The sequence below is a fragment of the Leopardus geoffroyi genome, chromosome A2 (assembly GCF_018350155.1).
Source record: "Leopardus geoffroyi isolate Oge1 chromosome A2, O.geoffroyi_Oge1_pat1.0, whole genome shotgun sequence".
Classification (NCBI taxonomy): domain Eukaryota; kingdom Metazoa; phylum Chordata; class Mammalia; order Carnivora; family Felidae; genus Leopardus; species Leopardus geoffroyi.
The window spans coordinates 62,087,264-62,113,052 of record NC_059331.1 but is presented as its reverse complement, the minus strand read 5'-3'; the positions used below and the strand labels follow the sequence as shown (position 1 = coordinate 62,113,052).

The 25,789-nt window shown below is 59.7% G+C and overlaps 1 protein-coding gene across 6 annotated transcripts in view; it reads right to left on the bottom strand.

The window, feature by feature from the left end:
* Positions 1-567: 567 nt before the first annotated feature.
* The window catches only part of CCM2 (CCM2 scaffold protein), a 42,172-nt gene continuing 16,950 nt past the window's right edge, over positions 568-25,789 (bottom strand). The window contains exons 1-10 of one of the 6 annotated variants that reach the window (XM_045494199.1): positions 24,518-24,656; positions 19,978-20,151; positions 9,799-9,882; positions 9,200-9,383; positions 5,484-5,620; positions 4,124-4,259; positions 3,037-3,094; positions 2,756-2,894; positions 1,772-1,910; positions 568-996 (exon numbers count right to left, since the gene is read on the bottom strand). In XM_045494199.1, coding sequence (XP_045350155.1) covers positions 716-996; positions 1,772-1,910; positions 2,756-2,894; positions 3,037-3,094; positions 4,124-4,259; positions 5,484-5,620; positions 9,200-9,383; positions 9,799-9,882; positions 19,978-20,151; positions 24,518-24,529 — 1,344 coding nt within the window. In that variant the 5' untranslated portion in view covers positions 24,530-24,656 and the 3' untranslated portion in view covers positions 568-715. Of the gene's footprint in view, positions 997-1,771; positions 1,911-2,755; positions 2,895-3,036; positions 3,095-4,123; positions 4,260-5,483; positions 5,621-9,199; positions 9,384-9,798; positions 9,883-17,413; positions 18,746-19,200; positions 19,951-19,977; positions 20,152-24,371; positions 24,392-24,517; positions 24,657-25,789 lie in introns of those variants that run through there. The other 5 variants (XM_045494200.1, XM_045494202.1, XM_045494198.1 and 2 more) reach the window with 5 other exon arrangements.

Sequence of the window (25,789 nt, the reverse complement as noted above, 5' to 3'; positions counted from 1 at the left end):
TTAGCTCTGCCTGCCCGGGCCCACGACCAGCTCCCAGACAGCCCAGACCAGAGCCAAGAATGAGACCCCTCTTCGCATCCCAACCTGCTGCTGGGACCCCTGCCTCCCTGGAAGCTGAGGGCCCTCTCCTCCCTCCTTGGGGACCCAGCACCCACCCAGCTCAGCCTGGAGCTTCTTGCACATGCTGCCAGGGGTCTCCCCCGGCAGAGGCATCTCCTGGGTGAGGGGCTCTCCACCTGACCCTCCTGCACTACAATCTCCAGGCCCCGACCCCAGGGTGGGTCACCCCTGCTGCCTCCCCATGTGCCAAGGATACAGGAGGGGCCCAGCCAAGAAAGACCTAGGATGCAGTGCCGATGGCCCCCTGAAAACCAGGATCCTGGGCTCTCAGGGTGGAGAAAGGGGGACAGGTTTGGGGTGGGACCACCTGTGACAGCAGGGAAACCAAGGAACCGGGGACTCAGGTGAGGGGTCACACCAGCACCTGCTGCCCCAAGAGCCAAAGGGCAGCCACCCCAGGCCCCCAGCCCCGCACCCACCAGATCACAAGCACACCAAGACCACGGATGAATCGTTCACATCGCAGTAAACTTCTTTGAAGGTCTCTGAGGGTTTCGACAGGAACGTCGTGTGCAAAACCGAAGGGACCCCCAGGATCCCTCCAGGGACAGGCCCGTGCACCGGCGCCCCAGGGCGCGTCCTTCACAGTAGAGGGTCAGGCCGAGTCCCGGTCCATGCTGCAGCCCAGAGCCTCGATGTCGTTGCTGATGTCCGAAATCATGCGGTCCCACTCGTCCCCTTCCGAGGGCGCAGACTGGTCATCCGAGCTGCCCGTGGCCCTGTTCCCAGGGCAGGTGCAGGTGGAGGTGGAGCTCAGCGCCCGCCGGTACCTGCCAAAGCTGTCGGTGATGATGCCCCGGCCGTCCTTCACCCCGATGGTCTCGAGAAAGTTCTCGAAGTGCTGGCTGTCCTTCTCCGGGATAAAGGGCCGCAAACCTGTGGACACAGGGTTCGCCTGAGGCTCCTGCCCCACGTCCAGCCCCGCCCCCCTGGCCCAACAGACGCAGGGGGAGCGCCCGCAGGTCCTGGCTCTGCAGCAGGTGGCTGGCCTCCCATCCCTGCCTGGTTCTGGCTGCGGCTGCTCACAGGCCTCTGAGTGCAGAACAGAGAGGGTGGGCGGACCTCCCCCGGCACCACCCACTCCTCCGTGCGAGGACCAGACACAAAAGAACATGGGGGTGGGGGGGTTGTGGGTAACTGACCCCGGCGGGGAGGCTGGGGGTCGGCGAGAGCTCGGGCTGGATGTGCCAGGTGGCAGCCTGAACAAGTGCACCCTCCCTGGACAGTGGGGGGCAGAGCCCACATCACCGGCTGCCTTCTCCAGGCTCAGGGTTCAGAAGACACAGCCGAGGCCGTCATCCCACAGGGTGTGCATAGTAGGCGTGTAGGGCTACATGTCACCCACCCACCGCCTGAGCTCAGGGCCAGCGTCTCAACAAAGGCAGGTCCTTCTACCTGGAAGTGGTGCCTTCGCTTCTCCGCCCAGCGAACTCCTAGTCACCCGCCAAAACCCACTCAAGTGTCACCTTCTTGGAGGAAGCCCCCCCACCCCCAGCAGTTGCTCTGACCACGCACACAGTCCCGGCTTCCTCAGTCTGGCTCCCGTGGGCAGGTCCTGCCAGTCAACGGAAAGAGCCCTCCGGGCCGACCCACCCTGAGCCCATCCTCAATGGAGCCTCCCACACTCCAGCCGCACGCCTGCGGGACTCACCCAGCAATAGGAACTTGCGGCTGTCCCCATACAGCTGGCGCAGATTGATGCAGAACTCATGCACTGAGGCCCCATCCCGGTACTCGTGCAGCAGCGCCGCGAACTGCTGGATCTCCTGTGAGGACAGCTTGGTGCGCAGCTGCCGGGGGAGGAGGGCGGGGATGAGCGGCACCGCCACAAACCCCGCAGCCCCTTTCCCTCCACACTCGGCCGCGATCCTCCCACACACAAGGCCATGGTCCTCCCCCCTGCAGACGCCATCCTCCCACACACACGGCTGTGATCCACACACACAGCCGCGATCCTCCCCCACGCAGCCACGATCCTCCCCAGCACACGGCCACGGTCCTTCCCCTGTAGCCGCTGTCACCCCACACTCGGCTGTGCTCCTCCCCACAGCAGCCACTGTCCTCTCTCACACACAGCTGCAGTCCTCCCCCCTACAGCCGTGGTCCTCCCTCCCACAGCCACAATCCTCCCCACACACACGGCTGACTTCCTCCACACAGCCGCGGTCCTACCCCACACACAGCTGTGGTCGTCCCACACGCACACGACCGCATTCCTCCCCCCTGCAGCCTCTGTCCTCCCACACTCAGCTGCGGTCCTCCTCCCTGCAGCCGCTGTCCTCCCCCACAGTCATGGTCCTCCCCCCTGCAGCCTCTGTCCCCCCCACACACACAGCCGTGGTTCTCCCCCTCTGTAGCTGCTCTCCTTCACCCCCCCTGCAGCCAATGTCCACCCCCGCAGCCACTGTCCTCCCCCCGCCCCCGCAGCTGCTGATCCTCCCCCCTGCCCCGCAGCTGCCGTCCTCCTACAGGGAGGGGAACGCTGACTGAGAACCACGAGGAGCCCACCCGGCAGCCCTCCTCTGACCATGAGTGCGCCCTAAGGGTGTGGGCACACAGAGAAGTACATGAGGTCACCAGCAGGGTCCCCTGTCCCTGCTCCCTGCATCCCCCCCCCCCGCCCCCTTAGGCGCACCGTGAGCATGTAGTCCTGCAGCAGCTCAGTGGCAGTGGCGCTCAGCTCGCTCTCACTGACCGTCTTGGAGTGGGGCGCCGTCTGCATACAGAAGGACAAGGGCGACACGCCACCTGCGTGCGCGCACTCGGGGAAGGAGCTGCAAGGACAGGGGCCATGGGCACGCGGCTCCCCGCCTCTGCCCCGCCGCGCCCCACGGGGGCCCAATGATGGCCAGGGGGCGCCCAGCATGGCAGTCCAGGCAGCTGACAGGAGCGAGGGGCAGTGGGCGGGGTACTCACAACGTGCCGACTTCCGTCTCATACGGCTCCTTCACGTCCACCTTGGTGGAAGAGTCGTCTGCAGGGAGTGCGGAAGAGACTGCCGGTTACATGGGGAGGGGGCACGGAGACCGGCGGCCCAGTACCTGGCAGAAGACGCAGGCCCCTCCTGGGGGGTCCTGAGCCATACCACCTGCTGCAGGTCTGGGCCTGAGCGCAAGGCTCTGGCCTCGGAGGACGCACCAAGCGGGCGCCTGAAGAGTGCTCCCCAGTGGCCAAGGATAAGGGAAACGCAACTTGGGGGCGCCAGCAGCGTCCTCGAGGCTGTGTTGCCCCCTTTGGGTGAGGAATTGAATCCCAGAGGTCGGACGACCTGCCCCACATCTCACGGCCGCAGTGGGCGGGGGGGGGGGGGGGGGGGCGGGGGTGCAGAAGCCACAATCAGAGGTGGGTCTGACCCTCAGCCTGGACCCAAGGAGCTCCATGCGGGGACAGCTACTCGCCGAGGACAGAGGCGGCCCCCGGGGGCCTGAGACCCTCACACCGGCAGAGCCTGGTGCACAGCAGCTCCTCGGGAAACACTGGACAGATGACCTCAGGTCCGTGTGATGCAGATCATGAGGAACACGGACACCATTGTGTGCAGCTGGTGAGCTCTGAGAGGGGCGGGTGGGACAAGCAAGGGGCATCCCTGGCAGTGGGAACCAATGGACACCCTTGGCGTGCAAAACACAGATATAGTGACCCAGCCGTGTGCAGGTGAAGCCCGTCCCGTGCTCTAGCGCACCTGAAAATGCTCCACAGATACCAGAGGACGTGGCGGCTTCCAAGTGCCCACCACCCAGGCAGCCTTGGTCCTGGAAGAAGCCCTCACCCCGAGAGCAGCAAGGCCTGGGGGTCCTGCCCCATACCCACCCTCCAGCCCCCTGTGCTCCGAGCCCCTCCTGGCCCTCTGTTCAGAGGTCAGTGAAGCAACTGGCTGAGAGAGCGTTCCCTGGTCCCCAGTCATGCAGGACGCCACCAGGCTAGCCAAGGCGGGGGACCTGGCTGCCTTGTCAGGCCACGGATCAACGCCCGACGGCATGGCTGTTCGCCTAGGCCCACGTACCGCTGTGGAGAGACAGGTGGTGGGTGGGTGTCGAGGCCCCGTCAAATATGGCTCGGTCCAGAAAGTCGATGGTGGACTCTGTGTACACAATCTGGAAGACCTGCCCGAGCAGGGAGCACAGCTCCTCAGCAGCGACCTGCAACAAAGCTGGACCCTCCTGGGCGGCTTGCCGGGCACCTGCTTCTCGGGCCCTGGGCCCCCCACCTCTCAGCGGGTCCCCAAGGGGACCAGCCCACATCCAGAAGGCTCTCTGGACCCGAGGGGCCAGGTGCGTCAGCCGCCAGCCCCCATCTGCTGCCCGGGGCTGCCCAGGTCCCCTCTGCTGCCCAGAGTTCGGGGAGAGCACACAGCTTCACAGGCGTGTGGGTCCCGTCGGGGGCAGTTCTACCCCCGGTCACAGGGTGGTGTCTAGAGGGACCTGCAGTGGGGACAGGCCAGGGACACAGCCCCCTGAGAGCTGCCTGGCTGAAAGGCAGGCAGAGCTGAGGAAGGGCACTGATCAGAGGCTCCCGCGGCACCGCGGTCCCCACTAGTCTTACAGACATAAACTAAACTGATGACTACTAAAGAGCTCTCCTAGGCTGCCAGGTCTGAGGCAGCTGGGGGGCCCCAAGCCCACACTCGCCCCTCTCAGGGCACAGCTTGGGGTACGGGAGACCACTGCCCCCATAGGTCTTAGAGAAAAAGGGGTGAGGCCCCTGAAATAAAAAAGCAGCACAGCCTGAAGGCACCAGACTCAGTGTAGCTGGCAGGAGCCTAAGCAGGGCAGTGCGCCGGCATGTGGGAGGAGCCTGGACTGGGATGTGGGAGGGGCCTGGGTCATGGATGTAGGCAGGTTGTGGGAGGGACCAGGGCAGGTTGTGGGAAGGGCGTGGGCCGGCATGTGGGAGAAGCCTGGATTGGGATGTGGGAGGGGCCTAGGTCATGGATGTAGGTAGGACCTGGGCAGGTTGTGGGAGGGGCCTGGGCCGGCACGTGGGAGGAGCCTGGGTCAGGGTGTGGGCGGGGTCTAGACAGGGGTATGAGCGGAATCTGGATCAGGGTGTGGGCGGACCCTAGGTTGCAGCGTGGGAAGAGTCTAAGTCAGGGTGTGGGCAGAGCCTGCTCAGGGTGTGTGAGGAGCCCCCGGGGTCGGAGGAGTGTAGGGGAAGCCTGGGTCAGGGTGTGGACAGGGTCTGGGTGGGGGGCATCTGGGAGGAGCCTGGTTGGGGTGTGGGAGGGGTCAGAGTCTGGGTTGGAGGTTGGGGCGGGGCCTGGGTTGTGGGCGGGGCCTGGGTTGTGGGCGGGGCCTGGCCAGCTCTAGGAAGCTCAGGGACCTGGTGGGGATGGGTCTGAGTGCCAGGGCCCATCCTCTACCCACCTTGCTCTCGGTCGCCAGGATGACCAGGCAGCACGCCTCCACAGGCCCCACTCCACTCTCTGACAGGGAGACTGTGGTGAGGCCTCTGGAACTTTCTGCACACAGACTCTGGCTGGGGGAGATACCAGGGTCCTGGGCTGGGAAGCAACGTTGCAGCAGGTTAGGGCAGGTGTGGAAGCTCAAGAGCAGGCTCTGGGCAGCCCCTACCTGGCTCAGGTAAGGGACAGGCCTGCCCCGGGTATGCCCCTCCCTCACCCCCTCTAAACAAAGCGGGGAACAGGTGAGACACGCCTTCACCCTGGGCCGTTGCTCGGCCGCTGCTCACTGAGAATCAGCACCCTGCAGGACCTCCTGGCATCCCCGCTACCGATGACGCAAGCACCTTAGGCTGAGACACGAAATTGCCGATATTCGGCTGCTTTGGATCCACACAGAAGAAGGTATTCCCGGGGTTCCATTCACAGCATCACTGAACCATGGGCATGAACACAATTCCGACAGGAGACAGGGAAACTGAGGCACGGGGGCCGGAAGGGCCGGGCCCAAGGGCATGAGAGGAGCAGAGGCCAGGAGGGGGCCCGGCCTGTACACGCTCCCGCCCACATTTCTAACACCCCACACAGCACCTCCCCAAAGGTGCCCTGGGGCAGACGCAGTGGGGAGGCCCCCGTTGGGCGGCCCGGGAGCAGGAATGGGAGGTGGAGCCTCCCTGATGCTGGGGTGTCTGGGGGCAAGCCCACCTCACCACGGAGGACACCCAAGACTCACACATGGCCTGACACGGGAACCAGGCAGGAGCCACAGTCGGGACACCTGTGCCCACAGAGACCGGGGCCCTGTAGGGCGGGCAGCACCCCATGCGGGGCCAAGACCCACAAACGCCGCAGTGAGACCCCAGGGCTGCACAGCCCCACGTCGGCACCAGGCACTGCACATGTCCAATGTGACAAGTCCACCCTGTGGTGCGCACGGAGTGTGAACAACACACAGGGTCTCGGGAAGTACGGAGAAGAACACGTGACGTCTTAACGATGGTTGAACTGGTGACATGCCAGCACCATATCTGGGACACAAAGGACACCTATTTCCCTTGCTTGCTGTCACTGCTGTGACTACGAGGACAGTCTAAGTAGCTCCATGGCCGTTCCCAGGGACACAGGGTGTGCGGCCCCACAGTCAGGTCCAGTGCGCGTGTGCGGTCTCCGACAAGCCCACGTCCGGCCACCAGCAGCGTCCCCACCAGCCGTCCCGCAGCTGCTGCCTCAGATCCCCACCCGCCCTCACACATCCATGGAAACCCCTCCACGAGACTGCGCAGTCCGCTCCAGCCCGGTGAGCCTGGACGTCTGGCCCCCGCCCTCCGAGCCGGGCCTGCCACGCGCGGAAGCCCCCGCAGCCAGACGTGACCCCCACGCGCCCCTCCCAGCACCTGCGAACCCTGGACCCAAAGAGGCATCCAGGGGCGCTACACGCGGTAGGCACTTAACAAATGTCAGCTGCCCGTGCCAGCGTGCTGAGGGCCGCTCTGCTCAGGACCTCATACACAGCACACCTGGCGCACACAGGAGCCTCGCGGACGTGCAGGCTCACGGTCTTGGGCCTTCGCTGCAGGGCCAGCCGCTAAAATGACGAAGATGCCCGGGACACACAGACTCATTCTCTTCCTTCAACTCGAAAGCTCTCAAGTTTTCGTCTCACTTTGCCAAGTGTCTCCTATGGAGTTCGCTCTCTCCCTTTAGAAAAATCCATTCCCCATTTCCTAGCAATTGGCTCTAATGATGAACGCAGAGGAATGTCCCGCAACACAAGAAACCAGGGGGGCCCGGCTGCCCACCCAGCAGGCTCAACACTGGCAGGCGCTGCTCAGAGGCCGGTCTTCCCACCGCTTGTTGTCCCTCAGGATGCCGCAGACCTCGGGCCTCCTGCGGGACTGTCTGTCCCCAGGCAGGGAAATGGGCGGCCACAGCGGCACCAGGCAGCAGTGGCGGGAGCACTTCTAGCACCATTTCCTAGGCCGGCCAGCACCCCCATCTCCCTCCTGGCCCTCCGCCAGTCCCTCAACCTCTGTGCTCTGGTGGTTCATCTGTGAAGCGGGAGAACGGGACCTTCCTCACAGCTTATGTGGAGAGTGCATGAGATGATCCGGGGCCCACACTTTCTACTAGTTTGAGCCACACCAAACTGCCATTTTTATAAATTAAAATGGTTACGTATGGTTAAGTTTTGCATCATTCAACCTGAAATAATGCCCATCATTAAACATCAGACGCTCAGCTAAGGCAAGAATAAGCAGATGACAGAGGGGACCTCGATGCACAGTGTGTCAGATCAGGGGTGTGAGTATGAATGTGCCTGATGTGTGGGGTGTGTGGTGTGAACCTGTAAGGTGTCTGTGACATGTTTGGTGTGTGTGTGTCGTGTGAACGTGTCTGGTGTGTGCGAGTATATGTAGTGTGTGAGTGTGTGGTGTGAACATGTCTGGTGTGAACGTGTGTGACGTGAACATGGTATGTGTGGTGTGAACGTGTGTGGGAATGTCTGTGGTGTGGATGTGCATGGTGTGAATGTAGTGTGAATGTGTGTGGTGTGAACGTGTGTAGGAGTGTGTGGTGTGAATGTGTGGTGGGAACGTGTGTGATGTGCAGTGTGTGCAGGAGTGCTAAGCCACAGCCGCACAAGCAGAGGGCCTGTCTGTCACTCCCAGGGCACCCCCCACAAGCCGCTGCAGGTACCGTGTGGTGGCCCCACAGTAGGCCTCCTGGATTCATGGCGGTAACCTCCCGACTGTCCTCGAGAGCCGCCTACACTCAGGGGCATGTGTGAGAAGCCTCACCAGGATCCGGTCTCCTAAGAAAATCTCTCAGATGCCCCACGAACCACCAACCTCGGGTAGAAAAACAACGTTCCGCCCGCACTGCCTAAAGTGTACTCTGGGTGAACCACCTGGCCCCCCGCAGGCCCTGCCCCCAGGCGGCCTGGAAATGAATGGCTTCAGGACCCCACCGGCCCCCAGAGCACCCAAAGGAGCCCAGGACATCGGTACCGCGGCGCCAACCTCAGATTTCCCCGAGGGGCACAGCTCAAGCAAGACCGTGACTTTTTCCTCATGTCTCAGGGACTGGGTACCAGGCAGAGGCTGTGGCCCCTGGTGGGCGGCCCATGGGGAGAGCCCAGCAGGCGACACTGGGCGCCCATCCCCAGAAGAGGGGTGGGCTAGGTGCAGGGGGCGGGGGGCCCACCCCCTGGGGGCGGGTCTTAGGGCCCTCCTGACTCCTACAAGGACACGCACAGAACGTCTCAAGGACCAGGAGCTCCGTGATGGTGCGGTCTCACCTCTGCACCCAGCTTTGAGAAGCCATGGTCAAAGGCAGAGCCCAAATATTTGGAGGGCTGAGCTGAGGCGCACTTTGTGGCTGTACCACGCCCGCACACCTAGAGGACACTCCAGCGTCCCAGAGGGGGCAGCACCAGGCACAGAGGCAGGCCCACGGACCCCCAGGGAGAGGGGCCGGCTCAGCACCTCTTTCTCCTGGCCTCCCAGGTCACTGACCTCCGGCCAAGGCTGACCTCAGAGCTAGCAGGGCGGGCCGGAACAGCGACCCGACGCTGGAGGCACCGTCTCCAGGGCTCCATCAGATTCCCAGACTCACTACCGAGGACCAGGCCGCGGGCTGCGCCCAACAAGGACCCCTTGGCCCCACCTCCCAGGTCCATACCTGTCTTCAGGACCACCAGGTGTGAGGCGTCGTCCCGCACATAGGACACGGCGGCGATGTCATGGATGGGGACCCTGAGGATGGTGTCTTCCCCGTCCCGCCAGGCCAGCTTGACATTGTAGGCAGACAGGCTGATCACAGCATCGTGCTCCTGGGTCAGGTGTCCGGGGAGCTGGTGGGCTCTCTGGAAGGTACCACAGCATCAGAAGCGCAGGCCCGGCTGTGGCCCCGGGAGCCCCACGGCGTGTAGAGGCCGGGACTCGCCCTACGGCATAGCCACGCTTGCTCCAGGAGCTCTGTGGCTTCTGGAGCTGCCTGGGTTCAGATTACAGCGTGTGCTTTACCTATCTTGGAAACGTGATTTCCAGAAACAGCCCCAGGCCACAAGGAAGAATAAAGTTCATGTTCGGACAGAAACAGTCTTTATGGCCAAGAGCCAAGCGCACCCATAACATGACGGGACAGGGCCATCGCCCACGGCCACGGAGGCCCAGTGTCAGAGGACCAAGAGCTGGTGTCACAGTATGAGGGTCAGAGGCCAGAGCTAGGAGCTGGAGCAAAGGGAGGGTCAGAGGTCAGGGTCAGGGGGATGGGGTTACCTTTGCATTGTCTATGAAATGCAGGATTTCGGTCCTACTGGAGGGATTCAGGTATCCTGGTATGGACGTTAACTGACCTAAGTACTGAGAGAAAGCGAGGAGAGAAGCTGCTGTGAGGAAGGGAAAGGAAGGGAAGATCAGCCGGCGTGGGTATGCAGAGGGCAGAGCCCGGCCTCCGCCTTCCGCCACCAGGCCTGCTGGCCCGGCTCGGGGCGGAGGCCCCCCGAGGAAGCACACTCTGAGCTCCTGGGGAAACCCTGTTGGCGGAGGAGACGCTCCCACACTCCCCGCCGTCCTGCACTCTGAGCAGAGCGTTCTGTTCTCCGTGACAAGGGCCTTCCCACAAGGAGAACTCGCTTCCTAGCACCGGAGCCACCAGGGACGGGAACCCCCGACTCCGGCCCCCAGTCTTCTCTCCGGAAGAGGAAGCAAAGTGAGAGGCATGTGTGGCCGTGGCAGCACAGGGGCACAGGCTCGCGGGAGGGTGCAGGCAGACCAGCCACGGGATGAGAGTGCACCCCGCCCCCACACGTCGACCTCCAGCCAGATCAACACGCAACCTCACATGCATGGCGTGTCTACCTCCGTTCCTTCTACCTGATACATCCTGTCCAGCTTCCAACAAAAAGTCACAGGGCACGCTGAGAGGCAGAAACCCTGTTTGAACGGACAGGGCAAGCATCAGAGCCAGATGCAGACACGCCAGGGCTGTTCTCAGGAACCGCCAGACCCAGAGCTCAAAGCAGTGTGCCTGGTACGCTAAGGGCTCCGACAGAAAAAGTGGACATCGCTCATCATGGGTGATGTGAGCAGAGACACAGAAATTCCAAATATACATCAGTGGGAAACACGGACGATCAAAAACACCACAACAGAGATGAGGACCAAAGAGCGCCTTTGACAGATGCGTCAGCAGGCTGGACACGGCCACGGGAAGAATCGGTGAGCGTGGAGGCGTGTCAGCTAGAACGCAGAAAAAGAGGCCGAAGCATGAAGAAGATGGGACAGGATATCAAAAAACGGTACGAAAATGACAAGAGGTGCACCATACATGTCGCGGGACCACCAGGAGAAGAAGAGAAAGAAGAAATATCTGACGCCGGAACGACCCCCACACCAAACCACGGACTCGGAAAGCTCAGGGAACACCAAGCAGGACGTAGAAGGAGAAGAGAGGAGCGAGAAAAAGGAAAAACCCTACACCTCGGCATTTCATATTCACCCCATAAAAAATCAAGGCAAAGAGAAGAACTTAAAGTAAGCCATGGGAGAATAGTACATCCCTACCGAGGAACAGGCCGAGGAAGGACATCAGACTTCTCCAGACACCAGGCCCACAGGAGAGGAATGAAACACTCAGGTGTGGAAAGAATACCATCAACCTGCAACTCTGTATCCACTGAGCCTGTCCCTTGAAGCAAAGGGGAAAAAAAAAAACCTGTCTCCAACAAACAAAATTGGAGGGATGTAATGGTTACCCGGCAAGAGACGTTAAAAGAATGTATTCACAGAGTTCAAATAAAATCAGAGAAGGCAGAAAAAGAATAGAAGGCCAAAAACCAAAACAGAGAAAAGAAGCAAAGAACAAGGGCAGTGAATATATACAGCTACAAATATGATAGACACGAATCCAAGTGTCTGAATCATCACTTTAAATGTGGCAGTTTGCATATACCGATTAAAAGACAAAGACTGTCAGACTCAATACAAAATTCAAGACCCAGGAATGCCTGGCTGGCTCCGTTGGTAGAGCATGTAACTCTTGATCTTGGGGTCGTGAGTTCAAGCCCCAACTGGACACAGAGCTTGCTAAAAATAAAATTTTAATTCAAGACCCAACTCTAAGTTGACTACAAGAAACCCCCTTTAAAGAGGGGCCTTAGGGGGTGCCTGGGTGGCTCAGTCAGTTGGGTGTCCGACTTCAGTTCAGGGTCATGATCTCGCAGTCTGGTCTGTGAGTTCAGGCCCCGCGTCGGGCTCTGTGCTGACAGCTCGGAGCCTGGAGCCTGCTTCTGATTCTGTGTCTCCCTCTCTCTCTGCCCCTCCCCTGCTCTATCTCTCTCTCAAAAATAAACATTAAAAAAAAAAATTTAAGAGGGGCCTTGGGGGGGCTTCAGGGTAGCTCAGTCAGTTAAGTGACCGACTTCAGCTTGAGTCATGATCTCACGGTACATGGGTTCAAGTCCCACATCAGGTTTTGTGCTGACAGCACAGAGTCTGCTTCACTCCTTCTCTCTTCCTCTCTCTCTGCCCCACCCCAGCTTGTGCTCTCTCAAAAAAAAAAAAAAAAAAAAAAAAGTAAAACACAAAGGGGCCTTGGGTGGCTCAGTTGGTTGGGCATCCAACACTTGATTTTGGCTCAGGTCATGATCCCAGGGTCATGGGATCAAGCTCCATGCCTTAAGATCCTCTCCCTGCCCACCCCCTACCCCCCACCACTCCTCTCCCTGGTTTGTGCGCACACAGTCTCTCTCTCTAAAAAAAAAAAAATTTTTTTAAGTGGGGCCTTACATAATGAAAACAGTTCTCTAAGAAGATGTGGCAATCCTTAACATATACGTACCCAACAACAGAGCATCAAAATACACAGGGCAAAAACTAATAGAACTGCAAGGAGAAATAAATGAATCTACAACTGTAACCAGAGGCTTCAACCCCCTCTCTATCAGAAATGGAAAGACTCAGCAGGCAGAAAATCAGTGAGGACACAGGTGAACTCAACACCCTCAATCAACAGGATATAACTGGTATCTACAGACGACTTCAATGGACAGCTGTAGAGCACACATTTTTCTTAAGCTCACGTGAACATTCACCAAGGGGCAGCACATTCTGGGCCATCAAATACACCTTAAATTTAAAAGACTACAAACCGCACACAGTATGTTCTCAAATCACAATGAAATTCTTTGCAAGACCCAACTATCAAAATTCACATAAAGAGAAATGGATAATCTGAATAGGCATAATAGATCTATTACAGTAATTGATTCAATTTAAAACCTTCCAAAACAGAAAGCACCAGCCCCAGACACGTTCACGAGTGAATCCTAGCACACGCTGAAGGAAGAAATGATACCAATACTCTATAATCTCTTCTGGAAAATAAAACCAGAGAAAACATTTCCTAACCCATTCTATGAGGTGGCATTACCCTAGTATCAAAATCAAAGATCCTACAAGAAAAGAAAAACTACACATCAGTATTTCTCATAAACATAAATGCAAAAATCCTCAATAAAATATTAGCAAATTGAATCCAACAAGGCATAAAGATAATTACGCACAATGACTAAGTGGCATTTATCCAAGGTAGGCAAGGCTGATTCCAAATTCAGAAATAAATTAATGTAATCCATCACACATCAACAGACTAAAACAGAAAATCATATGATCATATCAACAGACACAGAAAAAACCTTTGGCAACATCCAACACCCATTCGTGACAAAAACACTCATCAAAGGAGGAACAGAAAGAAACTTCCTCAACCTGATACAGAGCATCAACAAAAACCCTACAGCTATCATCGTAACTAATGGTGACGTGCTTGAACATCACTTACATCAGGAAAAAGACACGGATGTCCCCTCTCACCACTGCTTTTCAACGCTGTATTGGAAGTCCTAGCTAAGGCAACGAGACAAGAAAAGGAAATTGGAGGTACAGACTGGGAAAGAAAAAATCAAACTGTGTTTATATGCAGAGCCCTCTCCGACTGGGGAACCGAGCAGGTAGGTTACTCTGAAGATCACCGAGCGCGAGCAAGGTAAACACGGAGTCGCCGAGCACAAGCAAGATAAACATGGAGGCTCAGGCTGGTCTGCCCAGGGCTATGCCAGGCAATCACCTGCTCACCTCCCCTCGAGGAGGAAACTGGTGGAAATGCACACCGCACACAGCAGCAGGTGCAAGTCGAGCGGAATAAACTTCAGAAAAGCTGCTTTCAACAGCTGTCCGTGGGTGCCGGGCAGCTCTGCAGGGAGACACACACTCGTTCTAAAATGTTTTAGGGGAGACCGGGCGGCTCAGCCGATTAAGGGTCCGACTTCGGCTCAGGTCATGATCTCACGGTTCGTGAGTTCGAGCCCCGCGTCGGGCTCTGTGCTGACAGCTCCAAGCCTGGAGCCTGCTTTGGATTCTGCCTCCTCTCTCTGCCCCTCCCCCACTCGTGCTCTGTCTCTCAAAAATAAACAAACATTTAAAAAAATTTAAAAACAAAACAATGCTGTGCTGGCAAGGACGTGCAGGACTGGAGCCCTGTGCACTGTTGGTGGGAAATGGTGTGGCTGCTGGGGAAAACTGTGTGTTGGCTCCTCAAGAAATGAAAAATCGAATCATAGTATTCCACTCCTGGGTCTACACCCACAAGACTGGAGAGCAGGATCTCAAAGAGATACGCACACCCACGTCCACAGGAGCACGAACCACAGAGCTTCAGGCTGGAAGCAACACGGGGTCTATCCACGCAACGGAAAGTGAGTTAGCCTAAGAAGGAAGGTGCACCCCGGGGCACCTGGGGGCTTGGTCAGTTAGCATCCGACTCGTTTTTGGCTCAGGTCATCATCTCAGGGTTTTGTGAGTTCGAGCCCCGTGTCAGACTTTGTGCTGACAGCGCAGGGCCTGCTTGGCATTCTCTGCCCCCCTCTCTCTCTGCCCCTCCCCTGATCATGCTCTCTCTCTCTCAAAAATAAATAAACAACAACAAAAGAAAACAAAACAAGGAAGGAAATCCTGCCATAAGGTGCAGGGTGGACTGTGAGGACACTACGCCAGGTGACATAAGCCAGTCACAAAAAGACAAACGCTGTGTGATGCCACTTAGATGAGGCACTCGGAGCAGTCAGAACCACAGAGACAGAAGACACAACGGGGGCTCCCTGGGGCTGGGGCAGGGGAGCGGGGAGGTGGCATGCGGGGACAGCTTCAGGTTTATGAGAGGACAGAGTGACGGAGCCGGACGGTGGCGGCAGCTGCGGAGCGGCATGGACGTACTCAATCCTCTGAACTGTGTGCTCACAGACGGCTGAGGTGGAAGACTTCGTTATGTGCATTTTAACACAACGGAGCCACAGCAGAGACTTGAGCAGACATTTGTCCCCAAGTTCACAGCAGCGCTATTCACAACGGTCAGACGAGACGGACACCACCCACCGCCCTGCTGAATGAGGGGTAATAAGTAAAATGTGCGTATACATGCCGGCACGCACCCAGCCATGAGGAGAGACTCTGACACTTCCAACAACACAGCCACAACTGGGGGACATGGCGCCAGGTGGACCGAGCCAGACACAGAGGGACACACACTGCGTGGTTCCACGTGTCGGAGGTCCCACAGCAGAATGGGGGGTGCCGGAGGCCGGGACGCTGGGGTTCCACAGGGACGGAGCTTCAGTTTGGGGAGATGAGAACGTTCCGGACACAGACGGTGGCAGGGGCTGCACATAAACGTGAGTGTCCTTTGTGCCACCAAAACACACACTCAAACGTGGTTAATGTGACAAATTTTGTCGTGTGTGTTTTACCAGGATAAAAAATGACCGCGTTAACTTTACTCACTTCATTTGCTAGAAATGTCTCGAATCACCATCAACATGATACTGGGTGTTAACTAGCACTCCTAGCTTCAGTGCTTGGCTGAAGTGAACGTGTCCCAGTTCCGCGTGTGCGGGATATCGCGGGGACTGCCCTGCCTCCCTGCAGCCGCGGGGGGGGGGGTGGGGGGGGCAAGGACAACGCTGCCCATATCCTCCCTTCCTCTTAGTGCCACCAAGCTTCAGACTCAGGCCAGCGGATCTCCAAAGAGAAGTCTACTTCCTTCCTAGGTGAGTCCTCATTCGAGATCTTCTTCGCGGTCGAGTGGGTCTTGGTGAAACAGGGTGGCCTGGCCAGTTCTCACCACACCCTTCCCAAGGTCCTGCAAGGTCCCTGGCCACCCCTGCAGGCCCGGCAGCTGGCCCATACCCACAGCACGCCCAGAGTGCCACCACAGCAGGGCCAAGATGATGAAGCGTGACAGACCGAGGGGACGTCTGACTGGCAGTCATGTGCCCGGTGGCCTGGCACCAGCGAGGGGCAAGATGATAGAGCCAGGCCGTGTCAGGCACCGCTGACCCCACTGCCTTCCCACCGCCCTCACGGGGACCACAGCGGTGTGTGCTGGCAAGCTCATGCTCCAGACACGGAAGGTGCTTCCAAAACTCCCTGCCGACGGGACACAATACAAGTCCATTTGCAGCTGACCCCAGGCTGGCCTCTTGACAACGTCCACCCCGTGCGGGACTCGATCGGCAATACCCCATGTCAGGCGGGGCCAGCCTGGCGGGAGGGCAGGGCTTTCACACGGGGAGGGGGACACAGGGAGGTGCACGTGGGGACCTAAATGTCTTCTCGATGCCCCAGGCCTGCAGAAGTGGCCCATCCCCACTTGTCGGAAGACAGACAACCCCCGCCCCCCACACACACACATGCACACACAGGCATGTACACACCCCTTGCTGGGCAACAACACTCAGGCCTCAAATGGGATGGGCACGTTTCACGACCCTTCACCCTCCCCGGGGTTTGGCCTCGGTCAGATCTCAACAGAACACGTCTGGAGACTGAACGCTGATGGGCTATGGGCCTCTCCCCATGGCATAAACGCCACTGGTCCGGCTGTCAGCAGCTCAGCAAGAGTGAGGGCCGCACTCAATAAAGGGGACGTTGCACTGTGGCTGTGGTGGCCAGGGCCCCCCGTGTAAGAGGGACCCCCAGGCTGCTGCTATCCCCGCCCCTTGGGAGGGCCAGATGGACACCCAGCTTTGGAAGGTGCGCTGGAATGGAGGCAGCGGCACCACGAGGGGCTCCGTGAAGGTGCAGGTGACCGCATGAGACACCCCGGAGAGAGGGGACGACAGGACTCAGGGAGCAGAGTCAGATGGCACCAAGCAGCCGGGGATATAAAGCCAGGGCACCACCTAGCGCGCATGCACAGCACACAGACACGGACCACACAGAGGACGTGAGCCGCTTCCAGACCAGAAGCGGGGCCAGAGGAGACGCAGTCCCAGGAGAAGGCACCCACAGTACAGGCAGACTCGCCGCACCCCGGGGCACCCTGGGACACCCTGGGGAACGGGAAACCCTTCACAGGTTTGGAAAGGCAGGTCTGGGACAACGCGCAGGGGCCAGGCCCAGGTGAGCACAGGGCGCGACCTCAGGGTCCAGACCCACGTCCCCTGTGCCGCGGGCAAGCAGGAGCTGCTGGCACACAAACGGCCGCGCAGAAGCCCCTGGAATTCATCCCACAGCTGTCCCTGGCCACAGTACCAAAGTAAGAACAGGTCGCTGCCACTCGCAAAAGCAGAGAAGTGCTGCCCTCCAGGCCCTACATGGCTCCAGGATACCGGGCCCCGCCTTGTGCCCAGCTCCTGCAAAACCACTGGTGCCTCGTACGTGGCTATGGCCGTGGCCCGCACAAGTGAACCAGACAGACTCTCTGTGAGAGCTGAGCCCAGCTCGGCACCAGCTGGCAGCTGCTCTTTGGGCAAACACATCCCACGCCCAAGCACGATCACGGTCTTACCGCAGAGCCCCAGGACCCCATAGATGCGCGGGGCTCCCCTTAGCTCACCCTATGGCCTCGCGATGCCCGCATGGAGCTGACGGAAGGCAGAGGCTCTAGCTTGGCTCGAGTATCCGGGAACATGCCAGCACACAGCAGTCCTCATCACGGCAGCAGACTCTGTGGTCCCGAAAGGCACCGTCCCACGAGGGAGCCAAGTCAGCCCTGGCATGTGGCCCAGGGACAGGTTTGTGTCAGCCGGCCCTGCCTGTTCCAAGTGACATTTCGTACATACAGGTGCGGGCTCGGGCTGTGGCTCCCTTGGAAAACTGAGCCAGCCCCTCGTCCCTTCACAAAGGAAGTTGTCCCCTTCATTCTTCCCGGGAGACACCGTGTGGAACTGGTGTCGATTCTCCAAACGCCGGAGAGAGCGCTCCAGGGAGAGCACGGGGGCCTGGAGGCTTCTGGATGGAAGGTTCTGGATGGGCCGCTGAGCATGGTCACCAGCTACAGCGCGATTCAAACCACCCTGTCCTCCTGCTACATGTGGCGGGGCTCAAGGAGGCGGTCCACCTGCTGGCCGCCATCTTTTCCACTTTGACCCTGGGCCCCGTGGCTGCTGTCCTCCGTTCTCCCTGTGGACAACGTGGTCCTCCCTGTCCCTGCTCATCAGAAGTTCCCTGATGACGTGTGGGTGTGAACCACTCGTGCTGTGTTAGGCTTCTCAAATCTCTAGGTTTGTCTTTTGCCCCAAACAGCTTCTCGGCGCCCCCTCCAGAACTCTAACGACACCCACACTGGGAGTGTGCTCTGGTCCCACAGCGGCCGTCCAGGGCGCTCCTCTTTCCCACTGGGCAATGAAGGACGCTCCGGCTCCCCCAGGGCCCCCAGACACCCTAGTGTCCCCCGGGTTCATCGGGGGCGAAAGTCCCTGTTCCCAGGGAGGGCGCGGGCCCCCATTCACCCTTTTTCGGTGACGGGGCAGAGCTGGGGCCTCAGGCTTTCCCACCATGTTTGTTCTTAGGTATTGTCTGTCCTGCTAGACCATCGCCTTCCTGGTCTTCGGGCCAGAGGGAGCGGCTTCTGTTGGGGTGTGTCCGCACCCGTGGGTGTCTCTGGGTTGCCAGCCTCTTCGGCTCCAAGCCTGGGATTCAGGTGGAGAGAGAGATACCAGGGGCCTCCTGTCGGGCCCACAGGCCGCTGAGGCTCTGCCCTCTGCCAACCTCGCAGAGCTTTCTTACTGTCACTGCAGGGATGACGCCCAGGACTTCGGTCGTCATGGTAAGAGGGACAAGGACATGCGGCAGAAATCCCCAACCTTACTCTGTGGTTTAATGCAGGCCACCTTCCCCAGCACCTGCTCTGCCCTCCTCACGTGGCTCCGACTCTTCCCAGTTCTTCCTGCAACCACACAAAACCAGCCTGTCCCTTGTCCTGGTGCTGCCGCGGCCAGTCCACACACTCTCACAGGGGTGTGGGCTCCTGCCTGGGCTGGAGCCTAGGCTCTGGGCCCACATCTCCACCCTCACATTGTGTCCCCTCCCAACGGGGGCCCGTGTCCCACGAGGTCACACTGGTGGCTGGCACGGGTCCCACCTCACGGTCTGGAGGCCACCTCTCCTCCACCACACCTGATGGGCCTCCTGGACCGACCTCTCATCTCCTCTGGCTCCCTTTCCGTCTCCTGTTGACAAACTTCCTATCTCTTCATCTTCCCATTATTCTTTCCTGGTGCCTCTCCTGATTTTCGTCCACAAGACACACACTGACATCCTTTTGTCCCAAAGGCTCTGGTCTTCAGCCCTTTATTTAAAAGTGGATCCTGTCGCCTCACAGTTCGCAGTATCTCCTCTTACCTCTTCCAGAACATTCCGCTTTCCCACTGTGTCCTGCACGGCTGCTGTCACATCCACGTTTGCTTGTGCCTGTCTCGGGCTCCATCCTGAGGTCACCTTTCCTCGAATGTATACGAACCTCAGAGCCCCTGACAGAAGCCGTGCATGGGCGGCGGGGCGGTAACCGGGTCAGCACGCAGACAGCAGACCGCGGGGACGCACCTTCCACTCTGTGCATAGGCCGGCTTGACTCCCCGTCTTCACTCTGGGTCGCCCAAACCCTCCTCCATGCCAGGTGTCCCCACGTCTGAGCCTCCCCAGTCCCATGTGTCTGCCGGGGACACTGCCCACCTCCCTGGTGACCTGACGGCCCGGCCAGAGTGGAACCCCCTCTAGGGACACACGTTGGCCCAAGGCCTTTCTGACCTGGGGGTCAGGCTGGACCGCCATGCATCCCCTCCGCACACCGTGCTCCCTCTCTGAGCACGGGGGCCATGGTCCTGGAGGAGCCCCCTCCACACCTCCCTGACCTTGAGGCCGCGGCCCCCCTCTGGCTTGTGTCCACCCAGCGAGCACGGGATTTGACAAGGTTCAGGCCGTGACCATGACACACAGAACACGCATGCCCGCCCGCCCTCGAGAGAAAGGAGGCGGCTGCTCTGGTGGAAAGAGCTGGAAATGGGGCCGGAAGGCAGGAGGCTGGAGCGTGGGCACAGTCCCCACAGGCCACCGAGGCGGAACAGCGGGCAGAGCAGCGTGGTGTGAGCGCTGGGCAGCACGTCCTGTGGCCGGACTTACCTTCACCTCCTTCTCGATGTAGTCGCTCAGCAGTCTGTCAGGCTCCACGCGCTCAGGCAGGGACAGAGCCACAGTGTGCAGAGGGCGCCTCTCTGTCACCTTCTCATGGGCTTTCTTATCTCTACTCTTTTCACCTTTTAGGAATACTCGTTTAAACGGCGACACAATCCCGGGCTGCGGGCAGAAACGGCAAGGATTGGAGTTCGTTATTCCTGAAGGCTTTGCGTTGCCCCCACAGCTAACAAGCTGAAGCCACCAAGCACGGTCCCCACGCATAGGGGCCACCCTCGTGGGCCTGGAATGCACAGGCCGAGGGCCAGTGCACACCGGGGTGGGGGCCCATCCCTCACCCTCTCAGAGACACGCAGGTGCACAGGGGGGCCATCCCTAATCCATCACAGACACGCAGGTGCACGCAGGCCCGTCCCTTACCCGCTCACAGACACCCAGAAGGACAAGGGCCCATTGTCCAGGTAAGTGACCTCATGGCTAAGAAGAGAACGGGAAGGGGGCCCCCCAGAAGACAGGAATGTAGTGCCACCCAACCCCCTGACACCAGCAGGTCACTTCACCCCAGGACCCCGAGCAGGTGTCATGGCCTCACAAAGGCTGCAGCACAACAGCCCCTTGCCCGCCCGCCTCTTCTCGACACGTGCACTCTGCGTTCCCTTCCCTCGTCCAGGGCCTCGCTGACCCCGGGTACTGACCAGCATGGGGCGACCCACACGCCAATCGGGGTCTCCCCTGGAGCCCAACCCTACGACCAAAGTCAACCCACAGAGCATGAGCAAGGGGGGTGCGGCCAACAAGTCAGCCTGACCTGGCAGCCCCAGGAACAGGCCTGGGGTCCCCTCCCTGTGACTCTGCAGGAAAGCCCCTCAACGCCTGGGCACAGATGCTCACTCAGTCACTGTGTCCAGCCAGCCCGAAGGAACGCAAACCAGAGAAAACCCACGCACAGCCTCATTGGGAAGCAACGTCCCATCAGTCCGAGAGGGCAACTCGCCAGCCTATGCGGCCTGGTGCCCAAATGCAGCCGGGACCCAAGGCCCAGCCTAGACCCACACTCACGGAAACAGCTGGAGGCCGACGCCACAGAACATTCCTCACAAGCTCTTGCTTCTGTGTCCGCTGTGCACGGGATAGGGCCGTAGGACAAATCCCACACAAATCCCACCACCATGACCTCTGAAGCTGTGAGGCTCCTCCCCAGCCTGTCAGCCTCACGGGCAAAGGTGAAGAGGGGCAAGGACCACCCCCCAGCAAAGGCAGGCAAGGCCTTGGTGCCTCTCAGCACACCTGCACCCACCAGCACATTCTGCTATGCAGCCTCACCCCCTCCCTGGAGCACCTCCCCCTTGCCCTGGAGCACTCCCTCCCTGCCCTGGAGCACCTCCTCCTACCCCGGAGCACCCCCTCCCTGCTCCGGAGCACCTCCTCCTCCCCGGGAGCACCTCCCCCTCCCCTGAAGTACCCCCTCCCTGCCCTGGAGCACCTCCCCCCTGCCCTGGAGCACTTCCCCCTCCCCTGGAGCACCTCCTCCTCCCCTGGAGCATCCCCTCCATGCCCTGGAGCACCTCCCCCTCCCCTGGAGCACCTCCTCCCCTGGAGCACCTCCTTCCTGCCCTGGAACACCCCCTCCCTGCCCTGGAGCACCTCCTCCTACCCTGGAGCACCTCCTCCTACCCTGGAGCTCCTCTCCCCTGACCTAGAGTACCTCCCCCTCCCTGCCCTGGAGCACCTCCCCCCTGCCCTGGAGCACCTCCCCCTCCCCTGGAGCACCTACTCCCTGCCCTGTAGCATGTCCTCCCTCCCTGGAGCACCTCCCCCCTCCCCTGGAACACCCCCTCCCCTGGAGCACCTCCCCCTTGCCCTGGAACACCCCCTCCCTGCCCTGGAGCACCTCCCCCACACCCGGGAGCACCTCCCCCACACCCTGGAGCAACTCCTCCTCTCCTGAGCACCTCATCCCCCACCCTGGAGCACCTCCCCCCTGCCCTGGAGCAGCTCCTCCTCCCCTGGAGCATCTCCCCCCTGCCCTGGAGCACCCCTCTCCTCCCACTCCCCATGCCCCCTCCATGGAAGGCCTCAGCGCTCTTGACAAGGGTGAGTAGAATAAGGAAGGAGGCCCACAGGGCTACCATGGAAGCTGGATGATGTCCACGCAGAGCTTCACGTACTTGTCTCTACTCTCATCTATATTTCGAACCTTCCATCTCACTAAGTGTCTTACATAAGGACAAGCACAGCTCCTGCCAGTGATTCAGCTGAGACAAGATAGATGCCTGGTGTCACCGGAACACAGCCACCACAGGCACATGACGGACTGAAAAGAGACAGAGCATCTCCAAGGAGCCCACCTGCTCCTGGGGTCTGGGCAGACCCCAGGGGGTTCCAGCCCCACACAGTTTTGGGGAGTGGCCGAGAGTGGGGGTGCTCTGGGTGAAAGCCTGGGGGCATCAGAGCAGGTGGGCACTGTGTGCAACTCCCACAGGGAACGGTGGGAAACAGTCACCCACAATTGGCCCGACACCAACAGTAAACTTCAAGTTGAAAACGACCCTGGAAATTTAGTAGAGCGAACACCACGTCTCACCAGCCCCACTCCAGGCGGGCCACACTGGACTGTGGCCACCGCCCTGGCCCGCACCCTCGTCATCAGGGCCCTTCCTGATCACTGGCTTCTGAACACAGAGCACCTCCCAGGCCCTGTGACAGGTGTGCACTGCCCCAGGGCTGCGGAAAAACTGAGGCAGCACACAAAAACCTCAACCTTCTTGAAACCTACAATCTGCACAGATGCTGACGTCTGTCCCCATACCACCTCCACTTGGCAGCCCCACAGAGCTCACACTCCTGGATCACAACCAGCTGCGGCACCTGGGAGCAACGGGAACTGACCTCTGAGAGGAGAGGTTTGCCAAGGTCAGCTTCTTGCCACGAAGCCCAGGCCAGATCACCAGGTGCACTGATCACACATGACCCACAGTGTTACTTTCAGGTTGAGACACAGCTCATAGAGTTAGTCTGCGCACATGGTCTGTGCCGCGAGGGACCCCGGGCCTCCCCCTGCAGCCCGCTCTCAGGGCAGGCCCTCTGCAGGTCGATAAACAGCACCTGTCTGGCCCCTGCAGGCAGAGGAAACCAGGACAGCCACATCCTACTGCCCAGGGGCCACCGTCCCCCTACTGAGCCCCACACCATCAGCCTCTGCTGCACGGGACCCCGCACAGGACCTCAGCACTTGGGGAAGCAGAAAGTACTAGCTGGTGAACACTCAGTGCCTGTGCTGACCAGCCAACAGGCAGGCCCCATGGGTAGATGACACAATTCTTACATCGAGAAGGCGCAGTCAGGCAGGGGAGTCAGCCCAGAGCAGGTGAACAGGCATTAAATCCACAATAAAAAATGTATGCCTGCTGTGTATCTCTGACAGAACCAGGGGACAGTGGTCTCTACTGGGAACCTACATTAATCTTAAGGTAACACATATCACCTGGCCGCGTGTGCACAACTCGGAGCTCAGTGTGCTCTGCACAAAGTCCCCAGCAGCACCGGAAGGGAGGGGACGCGCTGAGAACCGGGGGCGCCTCCATGCAGGTGCAGGCATTCTCAAGGACATATTGTATTTCATCCTTTACCTAATGATACAGAACCCGCCCCAAGTGCAAGGCCATGGCATCCTTAAGTTCAGCACTGAGCAAATGTGTAATGAGTACCTCGTTCGTGCCCGGCACTGGGGCAGCTGTGCACGGTGGTAGGGGCCATGCGGGGCTGTGGTCGACACTGGAGGAGGCACTGGAGCCAGAGTGGGAGTCAGGCAGAAGGCCCCGAGGCTACACTTCCGTCCAGCTGGGCACGTCAGCGGCTCCTGCCCGATAGACTCACATCTGCCCCAGGCGCATGCGGCTGAGTGGAAACCCCCTGCGGTGAGCGTCCAGACACACACACACAGCACCTTCATCTCACACCTGTGCTGCAACACTGCTCATCTTTTTTTTTTTTTAAGATTTTATTTTTCAGCCCCAATGTGGGGCTCAAACTAATGACCCCGACAGCAAGAGCCGCCCACCCTTCCGACTGAGCGAACTGGGCACCCCAACAGATAAGCTTTCTAAATCATCTTCAGTACTAAGTTCCTGCCAATAGGACACAGCCCATGCCCTCAGGCCTCCCGCAGGCTTGGGTCCCCATGGCTGCAGACATGCAGGCCACCCACGGACGTCACCCACAAGATCCTGGCCGCGCATGTACATGTGCTTTCTCTTCATCCTTTCCCTGATTCGCTTTCCAGCTCAGATCCTGGGTCCCAGCCGACCACCGTCCCCTGCACATGGGACACCTGAGGCCTCCTGCCTCTTGAGTTATGATGACGGCCCCTCCTCATCACTCACCATCCGCTACCAGCCACCACTTCTCAGACCCGGAAGCCACAGGAACCCTCCTCCCCTCTTCCCGAAGCAGGGGTGGGGGGGCCCGGGGCGGCCCAGGCCCACACCATCGTCCTTGCTGGCTCCAGCCCCACCGGGCAGACACCTACCTCGTTCTCCATGGGACACGGACCGGCCAGCAGGTGTGTCCGAACAGGGACTTCGGGGAGGAACTTTAGGGAGGGACTTGGGAAGAGCGCTGGTTCCTCCCTGCACTGGCCATTTGCTCCTCCCTCCTCTGCTCACTCCTGATCGTGATGAAAACACGCTCGGATGGCAGCCCTCCCCCCGAAAGACACATATGAGAAACAGGAAGATGGAGACCACAGCTTCCTTCTGCAAACCCACTGAAGCCGTTCAGCTCCGTCAACAGCATGAGAGGTGGGCAGCACGTCTAAGTGCCCGCAAAGCCTGAGAACAGCCACGGGCACGGACAGACGGGAGCGGAGCCACACCCTCACCGCCTCAGCGTGTCCAGCAGGGCACACGGGCGGCCTCCCCACGCTTCCAGCCGGGGCCGCAGCTTGACCGAACCGCATGACTGCAATCCTGCACCAGCGCGAACAAGAGTGAGTGAGCAAACCCAGGGCCCCATGGGGCTCCCCCCTCCACCGCTGGGGGGTGCCTCCTGGCCCTCAGCCTCCCCGCCCCCTGGGCTCCTGAGCTGGGGCCCCCACTGTGACCCTGAAGAGCGTGTCTCTGAGCAAGTTCCCGTCAACGTCTTCGGGGTCAAAGCCGCTCATGTGGAAAAGCGGAAGCCCATGAGCTGCCGGTGAAGGCCCTTGCACAGAACATTCCAGAACAGCCTGCCGACAGGGAAGGCTAGCAACTAAGCGTCTGGTGACAGTGAGCACGTATGCTCATTGGTCAACAGTCAAACTCAACAATTACAACAGGTTTGTTATTAGCATGAACCCAATCCACGTGCTGACTTTCAACAGCCTTTTGCCCATGAAAGTGGCCATTTCCTGTGATTCCATTTAGACTGTGGCAAAGTTCAGTACTTCCCGATTCCGAGAAGACCAAAGCTCCAAGGCGATCACTCTGTGCCTCAGTTACCACCCGTGCACCCCGGATGGAGAAGGTGCCACAGCACATGAAGGCTGCCGGATCAGACTGGCTGGAAGAAGACCTGGTCCTGGCTGGAAGGAGACCCGGTCCTGGCTGGACTGTCCCTTTATCTCCTTAGGAACTTGTGGCCGCACGCTGCCTAACCTCGGATTTCTCCTTCTTCCTCAAAGCCGCCCCCGCGAAGCAGGACCTCGTGGCCCTGGTCCCCACCTGGCTGATGAGAGCAGATGCGGGCTGGCCCCTTGACCCAGGCACAACTCCAGGAAGCCCTGGGAAGTGCCTACCTGCCAGGTGGCCTGCTCCCACACATA